Source organism: Zootoca vivipara, chromosome 2, assembly GCF_965207765.1.
Source record: "Zootoca vivipara chromosome 2, rZooViv2.hap1.1, whole genome shotgun sequence".
Classification (NCBI taxonomy): Eukaryota; Metazoa; Chordata; class Lepidosauria; order Squamata; family Lacertidae; genus Zootoca; species Zootoca vivipara.
Genome location: NC_142584.1, coordinates 104,075,472 through 104,097,090, shown reverse-complemented (window position 1 = coordinate 104,097,090; position 21,619 = coordinate 104,075,472). Strand labels below are relative to the sequence as shown.

The following is a 21,619-nucleotide window of genomic DNA, read 5'->3' as shown; positions in this document are numbered from 1 at the left end:
AGTGTCTCCTCTAATATCAACCATCTCAGACCCTTGAAATCAGGCATAGCCAAACTTGGCCCTCCAGCTGTTTTGGGACTACAACTCCCATCCCTAGCTAACAGGACCAGTGGTCATGGATGATGGGAATTGTAGTCCCAAAACAGCTGGAGGGCCAAGTTTGGCCATGCCTACTCTAAATGGTTGGGGGGGGGCTGGTGGTGATGCTGCCCACTTTGCACTGATCCATGACAGAGCCTTCTCTCTGAAATTCACTGGAAGAAGACATCCACAGTATCGCCAAGTTTATCTTTTTCAGGCAGCCTGCGGAGCTGGATATGAAGCCTGCAGCTTTGCTTCTCCTGCGCTTGGTCATCTTCACAGAGACTTTAGAGAGCTGGGGCTTTGCTTGATATGAAGGGCCATAGCTCAGCATCAATCAGGGTCAACAATAATGAAGTACAGGTAGGTGGGCCAATGGTTTCAATGAGTAGAACACAACTTCCTATGTTCTTATGTTTTCAGAGAAGCCGACCAGACTTGTGCAAGCTCATTCTGAAGCCGTCTGATGTGAGCCGCCATGTCAATTCCATCTTTCCAAGTGCCTGTCATTTTCACATTTTTCGTATTGTGACAGCTCCTTGGAGTTCTCTGGGCTATCACAGACTTGACAGCTCTCTCACTTCTAACACAGTTAAGGACCTTAATAGGTCGTCTCTTTTTCTGTTTTGCATGCCGCTTCATTAGAAATCTATTTATTCTGCTGCTGAATATAAATACTCTGCACAGTCTCCGAAGCAGAATGATGAGGGCTATAGTCCATTAATATCTGGAGGACTTCTGCCTTATCTCCTGATCACCCACCACAGGAACCAAAGGACACAAGGAAAGAAACTCAGCGGACATTAACAAAAAAAAAAGCCATTTATTTTGTTTGAACGAAATGTACAAAGGTGCTCAAATCAATGTTTCCCACAACATCAGCCTGGAAATCCATCCTAGTGCCAAGCATCCAGTGAGAGTGAATGCTTTTCTTGCCATGTAGTCTCATCAAATCTGCTACTTTTTACCAGATTTCTTAATCCCACCTCCAGCTGCAAAAGGAAATACATTACTATCAGGCTTAGGAAAGAAAGAGAGTTAACATGTGGTACTGGAAGCAAAATCCAGAAGTCCATCTCTCATCCTGGACCTACTAAGGGTCACATTGGATATAATGCTTTTCTCCTCATCCAATGCATATACATAGAAAGAAATTGTCAAAAGGCAGTCTAAACTCTGCAAAATCAGGTAGCTGTCCAGTATGCATGAAGAGATTCTAGGAGCTCTGCAAGGCACTTGTCTCATTTACATTTAATTGAAACTCTATCTCTCTCATGAGTTTGACCAAACTGTGGGAGGCAGTGGAAGACAGGAGTGCCTGGCGTGCTCAGGTCCATGCGGTCACGAAGAGTCGGACACGACTAAACGACAACAACCTGTCTAATCAGGACTTGCCAACTACTCTTCATGTATTGGAACCACAAGGCTAGACTTCCTCGAGAGGTTCGGAGGGTGGCAACACGAGAATGGGCCTTCTCTGCAGTGGCTCCCCGTCTGTGGAATGCTCTCCCCAGGGAAATTCCCTTTTTAACCAGGCCTTTGGTTGATTTGACATCCTGTGCCCTTTTAAAATGTGGGGTTTTTTGGGGGGGGTATTGGGTTGTTGTTTGTATTTTGATTATATATTTTGTGGTTTTATATTTTGATTTTGTTCTGTGAACCGCCCTGAGACCTCCAGGTCGGAAAATTAGAATATCGTTGAAAAGTGCATTTATTTCAGTAATGCAACTTAAAAGGTAAAACCAATATATGAGATAGATGCATGACATGCACAGCAAGATATGTCAAGCCTTTATTTGTTGTAATTGTAATTATCTGTCGTTAGGCGGGTCAATTATAAATGGAATGGAATTAATGAAATGTAATAGCAATGTTTATTTTTGTATTATTGTAACTATTTGTTTTATTACTGTGGAATTTCCAAAAGAAAGCATTTGTAAAAAGTAAAAGAAAAATAATAAGTTGCTTTACTGAAATAAATGCACTTTTCGATGATATTCTAATTTTCCGAGTTTCACCTGTATATAAATTCAACAAATAGCAATAATATTAATAATAACAATAGACTACCCCAACACACAGTATATTGGGCAGCCCTTGATGTCTCTCTGGACACTTCAGTGGCCTGCCTCCATATGCTGGGATGGGTCAGCATCTGCAGTTTATTTTAAACTGTTTTTAAGACTGTGTTTAAATTACACAACAGCGATGGCTAATAGCATAGTTATTGTGAAGGGAACTGTATTCTATGGTGGGGGGGGGGGTGTGAGAGCAGCAGCTGGGTTTCACCAAGGCTATGATAAATCCACACATTTATTCAGCATCAGCATGATACAAACTATTAGGCACAAGGTAGTGAATGGCAGCGAGACGTGGTCTTGTCCTTCTGTTTGAACACTGCCACAAAAAGTGCATTAAAAACAGAGAGGAGCCTGGATGAGGTCAATGGTCTATCTAGCCCAGCATCCTATCTTCACAGTAGCCAACCAGTTGTCTCTCAAAGCCCACAAGCAGGACCTGAGCTCAACAGCACTCTCCCAGCCTGCAGGTTCCAGCAACTGGTATTCAGAATCATTCCTGCCTCCAGTCGTGGAGACAAAGTACAACCAACATTGCTAGCAACCATTTACCTCCATGAATTTTATTTTAAAGCTTATTTTATGGTGCTGGAGGAGACTCTTGAGAGATCCATGGACTGCAAGAAGATCAAACCTATCCATTCTTAAGGAAATCAGCCCTGAGTGCTCACCGGAAGGGCAGATCCTGAAGCTGAGGCTCCAATAGTTTGGTCACCTCATGAGAAGAGAAGAATCCTTGGAAAAGACCCTGATGTTGGGAAAGATTGAGGGCACTAGGAGAAGCGGACAACAGAGGACGAGATGGTTGGACAATGTTCTTGAAGCTATGAACATGAGTCTGACCAAACTGCGGAGGCAGTGGAAGACAGGAGTGCCTGGCGTGCTATGGTCCATGGGGTCACGAAGAGTCGGACACGACTAAACAACAATTTTAAAGCTGTCCAATTTGGCAGTCATCACTGGACTGAATCTAGTGCTAGTCCTCCTCAATACAGACCTATTGAAATTAATGGTTTTGAATAAGTTGTGTCCATTAATTTCAATGGTTCTACTCTAAGTAGGACTAGCACTGGATGAAACCCATTGTTAATTGAGATACCAAAGACTCGAGTTATGAGGCAAGCTACATGTTTTGCTATTTAGTATCAACGGTGCCTTCAGGCATTTTGGGGTGGAGGGCACGGAAGAGAATGAAATTAAATAGGAAACACTGCAGGTTCCCCAGGCAAGTGTAAGCACAGGTTTCTAAAAACAGTGAACGACCTACCATGTTAGATCTGTTAGACTTGGCACATTAGCCATATTTCCCTAACCTTGAGCTCCTCCCAGTGTCTATGTCTGCCCAGCAGTCAGACTGCTCAAGATAATTCTTCATTTGCATACAGTTTTAGAGAAAGCCACTTACTAAGTGGGCCCTTGCCAGCCGCTTTCGCCTTCAACTCATCCAGTTTCTTCTGCTCCTCCTTCTGTTTTTGCTTGAAAGCTTTGTCTTCCTGTTGGGACAATTGTTAGTAACAGCATGAAACAGCAACGAACCGGAATTATAAATCCACAATGACAACTGAACAATGTCAAAATCAACTCCGCCTTCTTTCCTTCTGAAAGGAGAGAAGGGCACTCCTTTCAAAAAGCAGCTGTCGGCACAAAACACACAGTAGCCTAGCCGGCTCATTCTGGAGTGACCTCAGATAATGCTTTAAGGCAGGGGTCAGCAACCTTTTTCAGCCGTGGGCCGGTCCACCATCCTTCAGACCATGTGGTGGGCCGGACTATATTTTGGGGGGGAAATGAACGAATTCCTATGCCCCACAAATAACCCAGAGATGCATTTTAAATAAAAGCACACATTCAACTTATGTAAAAACACGCTGATTCCCGGACCATCCGTGGGCCGGATTGAGAAGGCGATTGGGCCGCATCCGGCCCACGGGCCTGAGGTTGCCTACCCCTGCTTTAAGGGATTAGACTCACCAACAATTTCCCCTCCCCATATTACAGTTTCTCCACAGCACCACCACCCCTCCTTCACTCTATACCCCCTTACACATTTCTCACCTCATCCATTTCCTTTGCTTGCTTCTTGGGCTGCTTCAAAGGTTTCTTCTTGCCACCTGCGGGAGAAGAGGTGATAAGAGACAGACTGTGGGGCAATGGCAGGTGATTAGAAGAAAGTCTTGTGGCATCTTAAGAAATCAACCTGTTTCATAACCTATCCCCAAACTGCGGCCCTCCAGATGTTTTGGCCTACAACTCCCATGATCCCTAGCTAACAGGACCAGTGGTCGGGGAAGATGGGAACTGTAGTCCAAAACATCTGGAGGGCCGAGGTTTGGGGGTGCCTGACCTATGCCATGCTCCCACTGTTCTTTGCTTGAGGCAAGGGGGGGGTCGTGGGGTTTTGGATATTAGTATTTTGGATTTTGCGGATACCATTGTGGGGTCTCAGGAAAAGCAACAGAGGCCTGTTCTTGTCCTGTCTTTTTTTGTTTTGTTTTTTTGTTAGCCTAACTCAGGGGTCCCCAGACTTACCGGGCTTTGGGCCGGATGGCAGGGGAGTGCGCGTGCAGCGGGCTGGAGGGCGGGGGAGTGCGCGCCCATGCGCATGCGCGCACACACTTGCTGGCGCGCTTCCAGGTCGAAAAAAATCGCCGAAAATCGCTTGTGCGCATGCGTATGGGCCTCCCCCGACCCAGAAGTGCACCGGAAATGACCTCTTCTGGGTCGGGAGAGGCCCATATGCATGCGCACAAAGGATTTTCGGCGATTTTTTCCGATTTGGAAGCTCGCCGCCGCGCTGCGCACTGTAAGAGCGAGCGGCGGCAGCGGGCGGCGGGGGTCGTCGCGGACCGCATCTGGCCCGCGGGCCGTAGTCTGGGGACCCCTGGCCTAACTGATGCCATTTTGTTTCTGTAAAAAACTGCCTCCTTTAGAATTTAGGAGGGTGAGCCACAAATATGTGAAGACCTGATAACATTCCTAGGCAATTTTCAGGAAAACCTCCCTCTGCCAGGCAACTCTCCCCTTAAAGATCTCCAGGCAGGGTGTCCTGTTTCGATCAGCGCAAGGAACCTCAAAAGGGGGAAAGGGAAAGGAAAGCATGCCTATAAAAAGTATGAACAAAGGCTATTTGGAGTGGCTTCACCATCACACTAGTGAGTGTGGCTCACCCGCTCTGTTTTACTCAGCTGAATAAACAAGTGATTATTATGGGAATCTCCTCCGTCTATGGCAGGCTTCCTCAACCTCGGCCTTCCAGATATTTTTGGCCTACAACTCCCATGATCCCTAGCTAGCAGGACCAGTGGGCAGGGATGATGGGAACTGTAGTCTCAAAACATCTGGAAGGCCGAGGTTGAAGAAGCCTGGTCTATGTCATTTATTGGCTTTTCTGTGACCAAGGCAGCTTGGGCCCGATTAACAGACCCCTTGCCGTGTGTGTCCCTCTGCTGCCAGGAGATGTGGCTGCTGTTATTTTTGGCTGGGTTGTTTAAAAGACGCGCAGTTGGCAGCGGGACCCGAAGCTACGGAGCCTCCCAACTAGCCCCTGCTTAACCCCACAACCTATGAGGGGCCCCCTCCCGCTGTCTTCCCACCAACAAATCCCTGCCGACTGCCGCCCGCAGTCTTCCCGCCATCACTGCCCGTTCACCGAGATTCATTACCGTCGCGTCCCGACATGATGCTGCCTCCTCGCTTGCTGGCTTGCTTCTCCCCGACCCTCCGCTCGTTCCGACACCCGAAGGCCCTGACGCCGGGGAGGAAAGGAAAAGGGGCAGCACCAATCAGTCGCCGGTATGACGCAGGGAATCACTTCCGCCCGGCCCGGAACCACCACTTCTGTCATAGAGACCGAAAGTGCTAGAGAGAAAGTGGAGATAGAAGGGGAAAGGGCTAGAGCGGCGTCTAGAAGGATATAGCGAGACAAAGGGGAAAGAGTAGAGCGACGCCTAAAAAAAAATCATACGGTCCGTTCGGAGAGTTGAGCGTGAATAACTGGTTCAGTTTGAAAGATGGAATTCCCTACAGAGAACACCTCTAGAAGGTTAAACTCTCACCATGGAGATATGGAGGGTGTAGAGTGGCACCGCTCTGCGTCCTTTAGCGAATCACGGCCTATGACTACTTCCGATTACCCGTCTTTCGGGATGCGTGTCACTCTAAAATTTTCCTATCTCTACAGACGCAGATCTTCTACGTCTATTTTCAGCGACCCCCATACATGACATCCGCCCGGACTTGGTCATTGTCTTCTAGCTTCCCTTTGCCCGGCATTTGCAAGTCCTATGGTAGACTGTGAGTTGGAGTTGGAAGAAGAGAGCAAGAAAGAGAGAGAGAGTGAGAGGTGCGGGGGGTTGGGGAGCGGGAGCAAAATCCTGCACTGCTGCTGTTGCCATACAGCAAAAGTGGGGCGAGAATGGAGGGAGGGGGGAGAGGAGAGGAGCAGCGCCCCCAAGGAAAAAGCGGGGCAGGAGCAGAGCGACTGCTGGGGGTGCCGAGTGTGCTGGGAATCCGACCATCACCCAAAGGTCCCCTCGCTGCTCAAAAGTGGGAACAGGGACGGCCACTTCTTAAAATGCTTTCATTAAATTTCAGAAACAAAATTTAAAAATCCCTTCCTGTAGCACCTTTGTTGTTGTTTAGTCGTTTAGTCGTGTCCGACTCTTCGTGACCCCATGGACCATAGCACGCCAGGCACTCCTGTCTTGCACTGCCTCCCGTAGTTTGGTCAAACTCATGTTCGTAGCTTCGAGAACACTGTCCAACCATCTTGTCCTCTGTCGTCCCCTTCTCCTAGTGCCCTCAATCTTTCCCAACATCAGGGTCTTTTCCAAGGATTCTTCTCTTCTCATGAGGTGGCCAAAGTATTGGAGCCTCAGCTTCACGATCTGTCCTTCCAGGGAGCACTCAGGGCTGATTTCCTTAAGAATTGATAGGTTTGATCTTCTAGCAGTCCATGGGACTCTCAAGAGTCTCCTCCAGCACCATAATTCAAAAGCATCAATTCTTCGGCGATCAGCCTTCTTTATGGTCCAGCTCTCACTTCCATACATCACTACTGGGAAAACCATAGCTTTAACTATACGGACCTTTGTCGGCAAGGTGATGTCTCTGCTTTTTAAGATGCTGTCTAGGTTTGTAGCACCTTAGAGACCAACTAAGTTTGTCATTGGCATGAGCTTTCGTGTGCATGCACACTTCTTCAGGCTTTTAAATTTCAAGTAATTAAATTTCAGGTTTGCAATGTGGCTTACAGCAGTTGTTGTTAGCATCTGCCTCAAGAAGCAATGGAGTGCACCTCCAGGGTGAAGTCAAACCGCTGACTTAGCAGCACCAAAGTGACTTCCCTGGGGTACAAGCCTGGGCAGTGTGTCTGGAGATCCTGAGCTGCCCAGATGACAAGACCTCTTGGCCCTACTGATGTGGTCCAAAGGAAAGCAGGGGAATATGTTGGGCAACAGCTTGGCTGCAGGAGTTGCCAGTAGGGCAGGGCCATGTCAGGTTTTCAAAGTCGCAATCTGGTGGATAAAATGCGACGTTGAAAGGGAGGAACAAGCTGCCTCGTCCCTGGCCCACGAGGTGTCAGAGACAAGGCAAGTTGTTCCTGCCACACTCCATTTGCAGGGCTCCCTCTGCCTTCACAGGTGGGGTGGGATCACCTCTTTCTCCAAAAGGGAAGAGGTAAAGTGCGAGCAGCTCCTTGAAACCGCTGCACTGAGGGTCATGCGGTTAACCTTACCTTACCAAAGCAGTTTAATGAACCCCCACAACCAAACTGAACATATAAATAAGACCTAAAATAAAGATACAAATAATTAATATCAATACCAGCAACAAACTCCTCCGCCAACAAAACCCTCTAAACTATACCCCCGCCCAATTTATTCAGCATTATTTGCCATTATTAACCAGGAATTGAAGTTTAAATCTTTAGGCCAGGGATGGGGAACCTAGTGCCCTCCAGCTGTTGCTGGACTACAGTCTGGTCATTCTTGATCATTGGCCAGGATGGCTGGGACTGATTTGTGTTGGGAGTCCCGCAAACATCTGGAAAAGAGGAGGTTCCCCATCCCTTGTTTAGGTGATCATTTGGACAATTGCAAAAGAAAAAATTATGATGCAAGACTGTTTTTGCTTTGGTACCTTCAAAGCATGCTATGGATCCATGTAATTCTCTGTGTTCAAGGGAAACACTTGCTGATCCTGGAAGTGAAAGTGACAATTAAATATTGCAAAGTCAATTTAAATACTTACCTAAATGGGCATTCTGCATCGAAGGGACATTGCTATAAGAGATTTGTTTATTGGCTCTGAGTGATTGCTTTTCTCCTTCTTCTTCACACCTGTATCCTTGCAGATATTTCCCACCATGACTGGAATCTATGGTCAGTTTTGATGACGTGTCATATGGTGTCTGTTGCCACCCATGAGCCAACAATATGCAACATCACCAATTGATTGCACTGAGGAATCACAAAATGCGCCTACATTTAGTGAGAGCCTACTGCTCTCCGGCTTCCAAGAGGCCTGAAGCCAACACAGCTGTGGAAGTGGCTACAAATGTTCTTTATCGCTTATCAGAAGCTGGGAAAGTTTTGGGAAGAAACGCCGTTCAGAGAATCTCTGCAACCTCCCAGAGCTGGTGGGACAAATACGAGGAATTTGTTGGACTTAATGAAGTCCGAGAGGCCCAGGGAAACGTGACGGAGGTAATGACAACATCGTTGGTACATATTGGATAAAATGTATCTGAAGGTCTCCTTTCTGCTGTACAGGCTTGCCTGCTTATTTAGATTTAGCATGTTCTCTGAAATACATCTGGCTGGGACTAAGGAGAGGCCCTTCTCAGTACCTGTCCACGCTGCTAATGCATTCCTTTTCTAGAATAGTCATCTTGCTACCCCGCTTAATGGCCTTTTGCCTTCCTTTTTTAGGCTTCTTGTTAAGTTTTTTAATACTTCTAGAAGCTTTTCGGTTGTTTTATTGGGTACCTTTTTATTCCAATGTTAACCCTGTGCTCTTCTAGCTTTTTATAAATTGCATTTTTATTCTTATTCTGTTGTTTTGATTCAGGAATGGGGAACCTGTAGTCCTTGCAAATGTTGTCGGACCACAGATCCCACTGACCTCAGCCAGCATGACCAGTGCTCAAAAAATCTGATTTAAATCCGGGTTTATTATTTTTTTTAAAAAAAAAAACAATCATTGATTTTTATCCACCCTGGCTAATAGCATCTGAGCAGCTGTTTCCCCGTCCATAAAAAGTCTTTTCTGATCTTTTGGAATGTCGGTACCTATAATTCCTAATAATGTTTAAAATGAATTTTATAGCAGTACATACAAAAAGGGCACCAGGACAAGAAGATAAACCCAGAGGCGGGGAGCTGTACAAAACATAAAATATATAATCATTTTGAAAAAGACTACTACAGAATAAGGGTACCAACAACTAATCCTAGCTGAACACAAAAGAAAAAGAAAGAAAAAGTCCAAAGGGCACAAGGAAGAGGAAAAGGGCCAAATAAATTGAGTAATCAGATTTGGCTGGAATGAGGCAGCCCATTGTATGGGTGTATAAAGTTAAAAAAAAAACACGGCCACCATGTGGCCAGAATTTTTTTTTTGTTTCATCAGAGACCTCGGAGACTTTAAATAAACACATTTTAATTAAATAAGAAAGCACATCCTTCTTTTACCGTATCGACTCCCCTCCTTTCTGACTTTCTCTTACACTCTGGCGCAGAGTGGATAACAATTGTTTGATGCAAGCACTCCAGCTTCAGTGAGTTAGGCTGCCAAACCTGTACATGGCAAACTCATCTTTCCCTTGCCCACCCATCCTATTCTAGGCTGAAAAAAGGTTCATGGTAGCTCGCGGGATTGTACGAGAATCCCGGGAAACCTGGGAGGCCCAGCAGCTCAAACTGAAGGAAGTCCGGGACCGTTTAGACAGAGTCTCGCGTGACGACATTCAGTATCTGGAACTGGCAACCCTGGAGCACAAATTACTGCAGGTAAGAGTGCCAAGTACCCCGTTTTCTCCGGGAAAACCCCGATTTTACTTACCTTTTCCCGGTGGTCCCCTGTATCACTTCGTCTCCCGTTTTTCTCCGTTATTTTCTCCTGCCAGCGGCCAATTTTTTCCTTTCCGATTTGCCCTTCTATGGGCACCAAAAATGGCATCTACGCATGTCTGGAAGTGCATAGACGCGACTTCCGGTGTCGGCGGCGGCCATTTTTGGTGCCCATAGATGGGCGGAGCGACACTGGAAGTTGCGTCGACGCACTTCCTGACGTGCGTACAAGCGACTTTCGAAGCCGGCAGCGGCCATTTTTGGTGCCCATAGAAGGGCAAAGCGACACCGGAAGTTACGTCGACGCAACATCCGGTGTCACACGGCTGCCGGTCCCGGATTCTGCAGTCCGGGACTTGGAAGGTAAGTAAGAGTGTCTCAGAGTCCAGGAATGGAGTGAAAGGGTTGGAATTCTGCTTGCAGAGGGCCTTCTCGGTAGTGGCACCCACCCTGTGGAACGCCCTCCAACCAGATGTCAAAGAGAAAAACCAATACCAGACTTTTAGAAGACATCTGAAGGCAGCCCTGTTTAGGGAAGCTTTTATTATTGTATTTTAATATTCTGTTGGAAGCCGCCCAGAGTGGCTGGGGTATAAATAAATTATTGTTATTATTAATGTATCGAAGGTACTTTTTGCCCTTCCTTTTAGACCCGCCTCAACGCAAGTTACAATAAAATGTAAAAGCACTAATGGTTGCTAAAACAGCAGGTGCAACGATGCTGATGGTTGCTGAATTACCTTTTGGGGTTTTTAAAATAAGGACGCTGGGCCAAAATCATTTTCTGATGGTGCTGTTTTTTGGAAAGCCTGCAAGTGTTTGGGTGATCAGCAAACCACCACGGGCATATTAGAACTCTGCATGCAGAATGACAGGAATCTAACAATAGGATTTTAGAAATATGTTTCGGTGGCATTATTTTCTTTTTATCTGTTTGTTTTCAAGGAAGCCTTTTTCAGTTGAACATTAGGCGGAACGACCCCAGAGCTGGCAGGGATGCAGGCTGACTCTCCTTCGCTGGAGGCATTTAAGTAGAGGCTGGATGGTCATATGTCAGGGATACTGTAGCTGCATCCTGCAAAGCAGAGCCTACACTGAGCAGGGGTTTAGAGTAGGCAACCTTTGTTCAGCCTGTTGTTTAGTCATTTAGTCATGTCCGACTCTTCATGACCCCATGGACCAGAGCACGCCAGGCACTCCTCTGTTTTCCACTGCCTCCGGCAGTTTGGTCAAACTCATGTTGGTAGCTTCGAGAACACTGTCCAAACACCTCGTCCTCTGTCGCCCCCTTCTCCTAGTGCCCTCCATCTTTCCCAACATCAGGGTCTTTTCCAGGGAGTCTTCACAGCTTCAGGATCTGTCCTTCCAGTGAGCGCTCAGGGTTGATTTCCTTCAGAATGGATAGGTATGATCTTCTTGCAGTTCATGGGACTCTCAAGAGTTTCTTCCTTTCAATCAGCTGTTTCCCCCTCCCTCCCAAGGCAGCTTACATTAATAATTCCCAAAAGTAGCACACACACACAGAAAGTGCCAAATCCTCTAGCTGATCATAGAATCATTGTAGAATCAGAAGGCATCTCAAAGGTCATCTAATCCAGTGGTTCCCAATTAGCTAATTACTGAGGACCCCCCCCCCTATTTTCAAAATCCAAGCCTCGGACCCCCTGCTCTTGAAAATTTTGATAACTCTACGGTAGTTACCTGTGTTGCTTTTTCATGGGAGGCAGAGGATGCCACACTCTGTGGCCCTTATTTCCCTGGCCAGTGGTTGGGGCCAAAGCATGATTCTCTTCTAATTCAGCTCTGGAGCCCCAGGGCAGTGAGCCCCTTTGGTTCGCAGGGTACGGAATATTTTAGCAAGGATTGGCATAATTTTATCATGTTATTATATATGTAGCACCAGCCATCTGTTTTACAAAGTAGAAGAGGACATCCTTCCCAGGGGTGCAGTCTGGTACTGGGCCAAAGAACAAAGAATGGCTTTGATCACCAGGAGAGCAGAAGCGTTAACCATGCAGATCCTAGGCAGCCGATTCGGCCCATTGGAGGACAAAACCCGAGCGCTTCCTTAGAAGGAGAGGCTGTGAATGAATCAAAGAATCATAGAGTTGGAAGAGACCACAAGGGCCATCCAGTCCAACCCCCTGCCAAGCAGGAAACACCATCAAAGCATTCTTGACAGATGGCTGTCAAGCCTCTGCTTAAAGACCTCCAAAGAAGGAGACTCCACCATACTCCTTGGTAGCAAATTCCACTGCCGAACAGCTCCTACTGTCAGGAAGTTCTTCCTAATGTTAGAATGTTAAGAGTGGAGACTGGGATAACTCTGTAACCAGGAAAACCATTTTGTAGGGATTCTGAAAGCCTATTGTGGCTCGCTGGTGTTTCATTTCCCATTCCCCTGACTACATTGTGCAAGAGCAGAAATGGGTGAAATGGCAACTCTGAAAACCCCAGCATTCAGCTTCTAGTATGTTTATAATCTTTAAACCAAGGGTGGGGAACCAGCCCTCCTTTGCACCCTCCTTGAGTGTTTTTTGCCCTGTCCTTGAATTCTGCTACTGCTTCTTTCTTGCCTGGATGGGCAGCAGGTAGAGGAATGGGCAAATGTGTGAAAAAACGAGCCTCTTGTACAAAGGTAACACTTTTTTTTGGTCTCTGACTCACCCTTCTTCTTTAAAACTTGCATTATTTCGAGCACTTTACAGTCCTGGAGGAAGCTGGTTTTAGGGACTAGCTGCACATATTTCTTTCTCAGGCAATGGGCCATTTCACACGTTTCTGTTAAGAATTCTTAAGCGTATGCCATCGCATGCAGCAGGCTGTTAATTTTTACCTTGCCGATTTGCCCTAGTACTTTATGTCTTGTCACTTCCATTTGACTTAGTCACTCAGGCTGGGCTGGTGGGGCTGGGCTTCAGGGGGCGAGTATCTTTCCAGCATATTGCACAGCGGCTACTGAAGCTTCTTCCTTTAGTACAGGCATGGGGGAACTTTTTGCAGTCCTCCAGGCAGACTCTAGCTCCCTTTAGACCCAGCCAGCCTGGCCATTGGTCAAGGATGATGGGACTTGCAGTCCAGCAACACCGGCAGAGTCCCTCATCCCTGTTGTCATCTAATGATCTGCCTGCTTCCTTGGCTGGTTTACAGCTTCGGACGTATTTAAAATGATTTGTTGTTGGCTTGCCTTAAAAAGGATACAGTGGTACCTCGACAACCGAACGATTCGACTTCCGAAGGTTTCGACTTCCGAAGTTGACACCCCCGGAAGTCTTTGTGCCCCACGCGCGCGGCCGACGCCTGCGCAAAGCGGTGCGCGCGGCCGGCGCATGCACAGAAGCACGAAATTGCGCTTCGCGCATGCGCAAAAGCAGCGCTTCGACAACTGAAGACTTCGACTTACGAAGAAGGCCGCGGAACGGATCGTCTTCGTAAGTCGAGGTACCACTGTATTGCTAAATGGGGACTGCTCGAAGATGGCTGCTGCTGGCTGTGAGAAGGATTTTTTCGATTTCTGGACGGACTTGGCAAGATACCAGCGTGCGAAGAGACAGTGCTAATTTATAGAGGAATCATAGGCATAAATTCACACAGAAATATACAGTATATGGTTTGCTCAAACTTGCTTGCTGGAAAAACTCAGGGGCTGGAAAGAAGATAGAAGGATTTTAATAGACTATTGGATAAGATCTGGATTTTATTGATTAGAAAGCAGTGACTATAAGAGGACTAGGCTTTCTGAGTCTGAAGCATGGGAAGTCAAATTTAAATTTGTATAATTTGGCAGAAGATTTGGATTACTTGTTTAATTGATATTTGTATGATTTGAAAATGGATTAGATATTTAAATTGGAAAATCTAATAAAAATGTTTATTTTTAAAAGAGCATATTGCTAAAAACGTTGCTTCCCCCTCTCCCCTGATTCCTGTGCCAGCTCGCCAGCCTTCTGCAACAAAACTCTTCTTTTTTTGGAAGAAACGTTTTCAGCGGGCCTGACATTCCTTCCCTTCCCAGAGTCTGTTTGTTTTAGCTCGGTTGATGTGCAGGCAGAGGGATAGTTTCAACAAGATTCTTTCATCCCTTTGTGCCCTGCAGCAAGGCGAAAAGAATGCAATACTGTTTTTAAAATTCCCTTTCTTCTTTCTGTGCTCGCATAATTCCAGAATGAGCCTCTCTTTACATCATAGTTGACGGCTGGCCAGGACTTGCTACACAGGTTGGGTTACATAACCCCTTTTCACTATAAATACACACATGCCATAATAATGATTAGGAAATTTAATCTCTCCCTTTCTGAAAGAGGATAAGCAGCATGTCTCTTTCTGAAATAAAGCCCTGCAGGATCAGACTAAGGGCTCTGTCGAGACCAGAATCCTGTTTCTTGCCATATCCGGCTGGGTACTTCTGGGACAAGTAAGACATGAAGGCACCAGAACTCTCCCAGTTTTACCTCTGCCTGCCCCCCACCCCAGCGACTGGTGTGCGGAGAGGTATGCTTCTAATAGACGTGGCAATTCCGCTTGGCCATCTTGGCCAACCCTAACTGCCACAAATTGGTCGTCGTTCTGAGCCTGCGATCCTAAACACAGCAGGTGTTGAGTCCCCTTGCAGACTGGACACAGTAAACCCACTGAAATTAACGGACCTAACTTAGTTACGTTAATGAATTCCATTGTGGGTCTCCTCTGAATGCCACCCAGTGTGACTTAACTTCTAGGGAGGAATGGCCTGCCAAGGCAGAACTCTTGGTCCATCTAAGCCAGGCATCCCCAAACTTCGGCCCTCCAGATGTTTTGGACTACAATTCCCATCTTCCCCGGCCACTGGTCCTGTTAGCTAGGGATCATGGGAGTTGTAGGCCAAAACATCTGGAGGGCCGCAGTTTGGGGGTGCCTGATCTAAGCTCAGCCCTGTGTCCACTGACTAGCAGCAGCTCTCCAGGATTTCGGGCAAATGTCTCTCCCAGCCCTGTCTGGGAATGCTGGAGTTCGAACCTGTGGCCTTTAAAGCATATCCAGTAACACTTAACTGGTGCCCCTCCCTAATAAACGTGAACTGGATCTCACAGTTAAAGCTGCCTATAAGCCCATTGGTCCTTACCACATCATGTGGCCGTGAGTTCCACAAGCTGGTTCAGAAGAAGTGTTTCTGGAATGTCAAAGGAAAAACGTTTTCCCCAGGAGCAGCTTTCCTCCTTATTGTTTGCGGCACTCGCCTCCTTGGCGATGTGGCTTTCATAGCCTGAGCCAGCGAGCCACCAGGCTGCGGGTTTCGGTAAATGGTTTCCTCGTGCCATGATGTTGCCAGGGAAAACTACAGAGGAAAACTGCAAGAGGGCATGGACCACTGGTCTGCCCAGGATTGCAGCCTGCCTTGCTACTGTGTCATTTATGTTTGTGGTGGAGCCATTCCAACCTTTCCGTCGCTTCCATCTGTGCGTTGAGGTTGTTCTTTAAAAAGCCCAGGGCTGTGCTATGTTCCCTGGGGAGAAGACTGGTCATGAGAAAAGAGGGAAGAGCTAGGATCCCGATAGTCTAGTTGACATTTCTTTCTAGTCAAGCAGACACAAGTTCCTCTCCAGCTGCGCAGATCTATTTTTTGCAGGCATTCTGTATTACAGTGGTACCTCGGTTTAAGTACTCAATTGGTTCCTGAAGTCTGTACTTAACCTGAAGTGTACTTAACCTGAAGTGAACTTTCCCATTGAAAGTAATGGAAAGTGGATTAACCCATTCCAGACAGGTCTGCGGAGTACTTAAACTGAAAATACTCAAACCGAGGCGTACTTAAACCTAGGTATGACTGTATAGAGTTGGGAAGAAAAGAGGAGGGGCAGGAGAGAGGGGGTGGGGTGCTAACGCTTATGTTCCTTTACTTAGTGTATGCACGGGGTCTTTGTGTCAGCGTTACTTGGGTAGGTTCTCGTTCGGTTTGCGTGTTGTGTTTCCTTGGTGGTGAGAGAGGTTGGGGTAGCCTAAGTTGATTGTCTTTGGTTGGCTACAGTGGGGTCTGTTTGTGCGTGGGGTTGTTGGGTTAAGTTAGCCATATTGAATCGTATGCTGTTGGTGGGTTCATGTTGTTGACTTGTTGGGCTGTGTATGTGATAAAGGGGAGCCATACCGGGGTGAAGGCGCCCTCTTCTATTTCTCCCTGTGTCAGTTTCAGTCTATTGGTTAGCTTTTCTAGTAAGGCTGTTTCCCATACTACCTGATACCAGTGTTCCATGTTTATTCCTGACAGGTCCCTCCAGTATCTGGCTGCTGAGAGTAGGTGGGTTATGAGCTCTTTATAGCATGAGTGGGCGTTGCTATCTTGGAAGGTGTTCAGTAGGGCCAGTTCTGGGGCGAGTTCTATTACCGTATTTTTCGCTCCATAAGATGCACCCGGTCATAAGACGCACTTAGTTTTTAGAGGAGGAAAGCAAGAAAAGAATGTTCTGAATCAATGCTGCTGCTGGCTGCTCATCCCTCTGCCACCACTGGGAGCCATGGCTCCGGCAGCAGAGGCATCCCTCCCCTTGAGGGATCCCGCTGCCGTCCAGTGCCTTCACTCCATCAGACGCACAAACATTTCCCCTTCCCTTTTAGGAGGGAAAAAGTGTGTCTTATGGAGTGAAAAATATGGTACCTTTTGTAGTTATTTTGCTTATTTCTTGTATGACTGTTGTTCAGAAGAGTTGGGTTTTAGGGAATTCCCACTACATGTGGAGGTATGTGTTTGTGGAAGTGCCGCCTCTCCAGCATTTTGGTGAGGTTTCTGGGCATATTAGCGCCAGTTTCCATGGTATTAGGTACCATCTGTAGGTAAATTTCAGAGTGAGTTCCCTTCTTTTGGCTGATCTTTACTTAAAGGGAGGTTTGGACCACATTCTAGTCCAGTGGTTCCCAACAGGTGGTCCGCGGACCCCCAGGGGTCCGCGAGCTATGCCAGAGGGGTCCGCAAGATGCTATTAGAATAAAAAATATATTAAATATATTTTGTATGATAACAGATTTTTGGTTTTGGCCGCTTCCTGCATGAGCAGAGTCTAGCGCAAAACTAGAATTAGATAGAGGCAGTAGTTCTGCTGTATGCCGTTAGGTGGCGCTTTACAAACACTACTGTTTTGCAAAGAGGCAGCGCGCGCATTCTACTAATGCTCACCTCCCCAAGATGTTTTGCGCGCGTCGGCTTCATTTGTGCGCTACTGCGCAGGTACCCTGTCTTCTCCATTCCCCTCCCTCCTCCCTGGCGCGCGCTGCCTCTTTGCAAAACAGTAGTGTTTGTAAACAAAGCGTTGTTTTTCGCGGAAGCTACAGTTCGCGTAGTTAAAAATGGACCGTTGGTTAAAAAGTGGTTCGTTAAAACGACAAAGGCCTACAGATGAAGAGGAAGATAATGCATTTGATGTTCAAGCAAGTAAGTCAGTGACTCTCGAACCGATCTTGTCAGTGTCCATTGAACCTAAATCGTCGGCGTCCCTTGAACCTAACCCTTCCAAGATCAGTGTTAAGTTTACTGGAAAAATTAGATTAGGAATTAGATTTAGGATTAGGAATTAATGGGGGTCCTTGTCACAATAGCGGCTCGATGAGGGGTCCTCGAGAAAATTTTGTTGGGAACCCCTGTTCTAGTCCATTGGGTGGGATTAATTTCGTAGCCTATGTTGTCCTCCCATTGTTTTTTTTTTATTGCATCAGGCAAGTTTGTGGGGCTTCGGAGGGGTATTTTGTATATTGTGAATCCCACATTCTTTTGATAACAGAACACTGTTTTGTTCTTCCGTTCGCTTATTTCTCCATTTTGGAGCTTCACTGAAATAAAGGGAAGAAGACTCTCTTCACCCTGTTTTCGCTAACATCACGCAGTCTAGCTTAGCCTTATCTTGAGAACATTCCCTTCGCGAATGAAATGGGCGATGCCGAGCCATGTTAATGCTTGTGCAAACAGAACTCGTGGACTTGAGGATAAAGAGGCGGGGTATAAATGCAGCATTTTATATTGCTACTGCCTGGGATGGCGAAGATGTCATATTCCCCTGTAATCCCCCAGTATTCACTAGAGGAGGATCTTGCTAGCCTCTTTGCTGCCAGAGATAAAAAAGACTTAAGCCAGCTATTTCCTGTACTTGCACATGCGGCTGACCTGTAGCCACGGCTTTGACAGCAGTCTTGATTGGGAGAAATTGACAGGCGTGAAACCAAGAACGCTGTGGTGTTCTTGCGCACATCAAGCTCTTGTTAAAGGCACAGAAGCAGGGATTATGCCACATACAGCCTTCCTTCCTTTATTTATTTTGACAAAGTAATAATCATCTATAAATAAGAATAAAAAATGTGCACCCCACCACCGAGACCATTCCATTGTAACTATCCAACCTCCCAAAATTTCAACACCTCCAGCAATGGTTTGACCCCTTTCCGTTTTAACAGTTCAAGTTCTACAAACACCTTCCATTTCTCCTCAAAATCATTTCTCCTGCATATTCCCCCTCTTACCTTAACGGCACGTGTTAATTTATCATTAATAGCTGTATCCCACACCTCTTTATACCATTCTTCCATTTTATTTTCTGCTTGCCCTTTCCACTTCCTAGCTGTAATAATTCGTGCAGCTGTCAATAAATTTGTGAGCGAGTCCCTCATAGCCTGCGAACCTTCCACCCCATCGTAAATTGATAATAACGCTACCTCTGGACTTTTGGTCGGCTTTAACCCAGTGATTTCTGTTATCTCCTTAAACACCCTTTGCCAAAAAAATTGTACATATTAACACCCCCACCACATGTGGACATAATTCTCTGTTTCCTGGCATCCCCTCCAGCATAACACTGAACATTCCTTGCTTATTTGATTTAATCTGACTGGTGTTTAATACCATCTCCTGATTAATTCATAATAATTTTCTTTTATTCTTATAGACAACATTTTCAACATACGTTTCTCCCATATTTCCCCCCAGCCTTGACTATCTATTTGCCCTGTTGTCTCCTTTTCCCACACCTCTTTTAATTAATCTTCTTGATCCACAATTTCTAGTGAAATTTTTATAAATTTCACTGGTTTCCCCCGCATACCCGTCTTCCGAGATAGTTCCATCATCTAACATGCTGTTCTATTATTATTATTATTATTATTATTATTATTATTATTATTATTATTATTGATTTTCTTGATTTACAAAAATATGTCCAATGTCTCCCGTAACATTTTTACAAATCAGTTTCATTTGTTGAGACATTGGGAAGAAAAGGGGGAAAGAGGTAAATGGGGGAGAGATGGGTGGGGGTGGGGTAGGGTGACAATGTTTCTATTTTAATTAATATATGTGGGGGGGGGGTTGTCAGCGTCGCTTGTGCAGGTTCTCTGTTGTTCGCTTGTGTTTCTTTGGTGGTGAGAGATGTTGGGGTTCGCCTAGGGACTGGTTGTTCATTTGTGGTTGGCTGTGGTGGTCTTTGTTTGGTGTGTGAGCGGGGTGGGTGGGTGTTTTGGATCAGGTTAACCATATTGATTTGTATGCTGTTGGTGGGTTTTTGTCATTGTCTTGTTGGGCTGTGTATGTGATAAAGGGGAGCCATACCTGGGTGAAGCCATCTTCTTCTATTTGTCCCTGTGTCAGTTTCAGCTTATTGGTTAATTTTTCTAGTTAGGCTGTTTCCCATATTATTTGGTACCATTGGTCCATGCTTACTCCTGACAGGTCTCTCCAGTGTCTGGTTATGATGTTTCTGGCTGCTGAGAGTAAGTGGGTTATGAGCTCTTTATGATGTGAGTGGGCATTATTGTCTTGGAAGATGTTTTAGCAAGGCCAGTTCTGGGGTTATTTCTAATGTTTGCTTGGTTATTTTACATATTTACGGTATCTTATGGTTGTTGTCCAGAATCATTGGATTTGGGGGCACTCCCACCACATGTGGAAATATGTGCCTGTTGAGGTGCACCCTCTCCAGCATTTTTTTTTAACCAGGCCTGTGCGTTTTCCTTGCAGGAAGAGAAGAGGTACCGGAGCACCTATCAAACGGCGGAGGAGTCTGAGCGGGAAGCCTTCTCCCTCTTCTCTGCTGCCGTGAGGGAAAGCCACGAGAAAGAGCGGACCAGAGCGGAGAAAACCAAGAACTGGTCTATCATTGGCTCAGTGCTGGGGGCCATTATTGGGGTCATGGGTTCTACCTACGTCAACCGAGTTAGGCTGCAGGAGCTGAAAGCCTTAGTTTTTGAGGCACAAAAGGGACCTATAAATCTTCAGGAAGCGATCAGGGAGCAGGCCTCCAGCTATAACTCCCAGCAGAGGGATCTGAGCGACCTCGTTGCCAGCCTGAAGGACATCCTACAAGCGGTGGCCGTGACCTCGCAGGAAGCGGCGGGGGATTCCTCGGCCAAAGCCATGCCTCTAAAAACAGACCCTCTCTTAGTTTCCGTCAAGGAGCAGCTGAGCTACTCCAAACAGATCAGCTCTTTCCTCGAGAGTTTGCAGCGGCAGCTTAGCAGCCTGGAAAAAAGTTTAGGGCAAATGGCCGCCGAGGTACAGAACGTGAAAAGGGTCCCTCAGCCTGCCTCTGGGAGGGAAGCACTGCTTGGTCCTTCGACGGAGGGGAGCAGCCAGACCTTTGAGGCGGAAGACGTGGTTCTGGAACTGTGCAACACGGAAAGGAGACTGGAGGCACAAATGAAGAGGAACTCGATCTACAGCACAGCCTTCACATGTACTGTCTTTGCTATCACGTTCCCCATGCTCTACGTCCTGCTCAAGGGGAATTAGCCTGCAGCCCAGCGAAGAATAATTTGTGGGAGTAATAAAGAGTCATCCCCCTTCAGTCTTGACAGTTTCTTCTTGATAATGTGCTGTTGTTTTTGAAGGCAATTTTCTGAAATTATACCTCTGACTAGAGCCGTGTGCAAATGTATTGTGGAAAAACATACAACCTGTGTCTCTTTCTCATGTGCATTTGCAGATTCCTTTTTGTGGGGAGACAGATGCAGGGTATCGCAGCTCCCATATCGTGTTATCCTAACGGGAGAAGCCTTTTGAACGGCTGCTGGTGAAATCTTACTTGGTGCACTTTTAAAGAACAAACTAACAGGGATTCGGGTTTTGCAATTACCCAGATTCTGCCTTGCAGTGTCTTCTGAAATTCTAACGTGGGTATCTTCTAAGATGAAATGTGCCAGGTGGTTAGTTGGATGTTTTGGGTTTTGCTAGGTATATGATGCCTCTTTTCTTTCTAATCTTCTCTGCAGACATCTTCTGTTACCTGCCTACACATGCTTCCTGGCTGTGCCGTAAAATACTTCTGCACACCACCCTGATCTCCAAGCGGTGCAAGATTCCAGGGGTTGGTTGCAAGCGCTTAACCAGGGTTCATGTTTCCTTTTGGAAGTGAGAGACAGCGGAAACTGTGGTGTCTTTAT

At 46.4% G+C, this 21,619-nt stretch overlaps 1 protein-coding gene and 1 long non-coding RNA gene across 3 annotated transcripts; one reads left to right on the top strand and one right to left on the bottom strand.

Annotated features, from left to right (window-relative positions):
* Window positions 1–880: 880 nt before the first annotated feature.
* Window positions 881–5,915, bottom strand: LOC118075976 (uncharacterized). Its single transcript, XR_004691459.3, has 4 exons — window positions 5,822–5,915; window positions 4,215–4,270; window positions 3,565–3,652; window positions 881–1,073 (listed from the first exon to the last, which is right to left on the bottom strand). It is a non-coding gene; the product is annotated as an uncharacterized LOC118075976 (long non-coding RNA).
* Window positions 5,916–6,318: 403 nt separating this feature from the next.
* Window positions 6,319–21,132, top strand: CCDC51 (coiled-coil domain containing 51). 2 transcript variants are annotated; one of them, XM_035106917.3, is made up of 4 exons: window positions 6,319–6,501; window positions 8,515–8,866; window positions 10,007–10,171; window positions 20,199–21,132. In XM_035106917.3, exons 2-4 carry the CDS (start codon window positions 8,597–8,599, stop codon window positions 20,967–20,969), a joined length of 1,206 nt encoding a protein of 401 aa, XP_034962808.2. In that variant the 5' UTR covers window positions 6,319–6,501; window positions 8,515–8,596; the 3' UTR covers window positions 20,970–21,132. The 2 variants fall into 2 exon arrangements, with proteins under 2 accessions (XP_034962808.2, XP_060127222.1); XM_060271239.2 differs by having other exon boundaries at window positions 6,350–6,494.
* The last annotated feature ends 487 nt before the right edge of the window (window positions 21,133–21,619 follow it).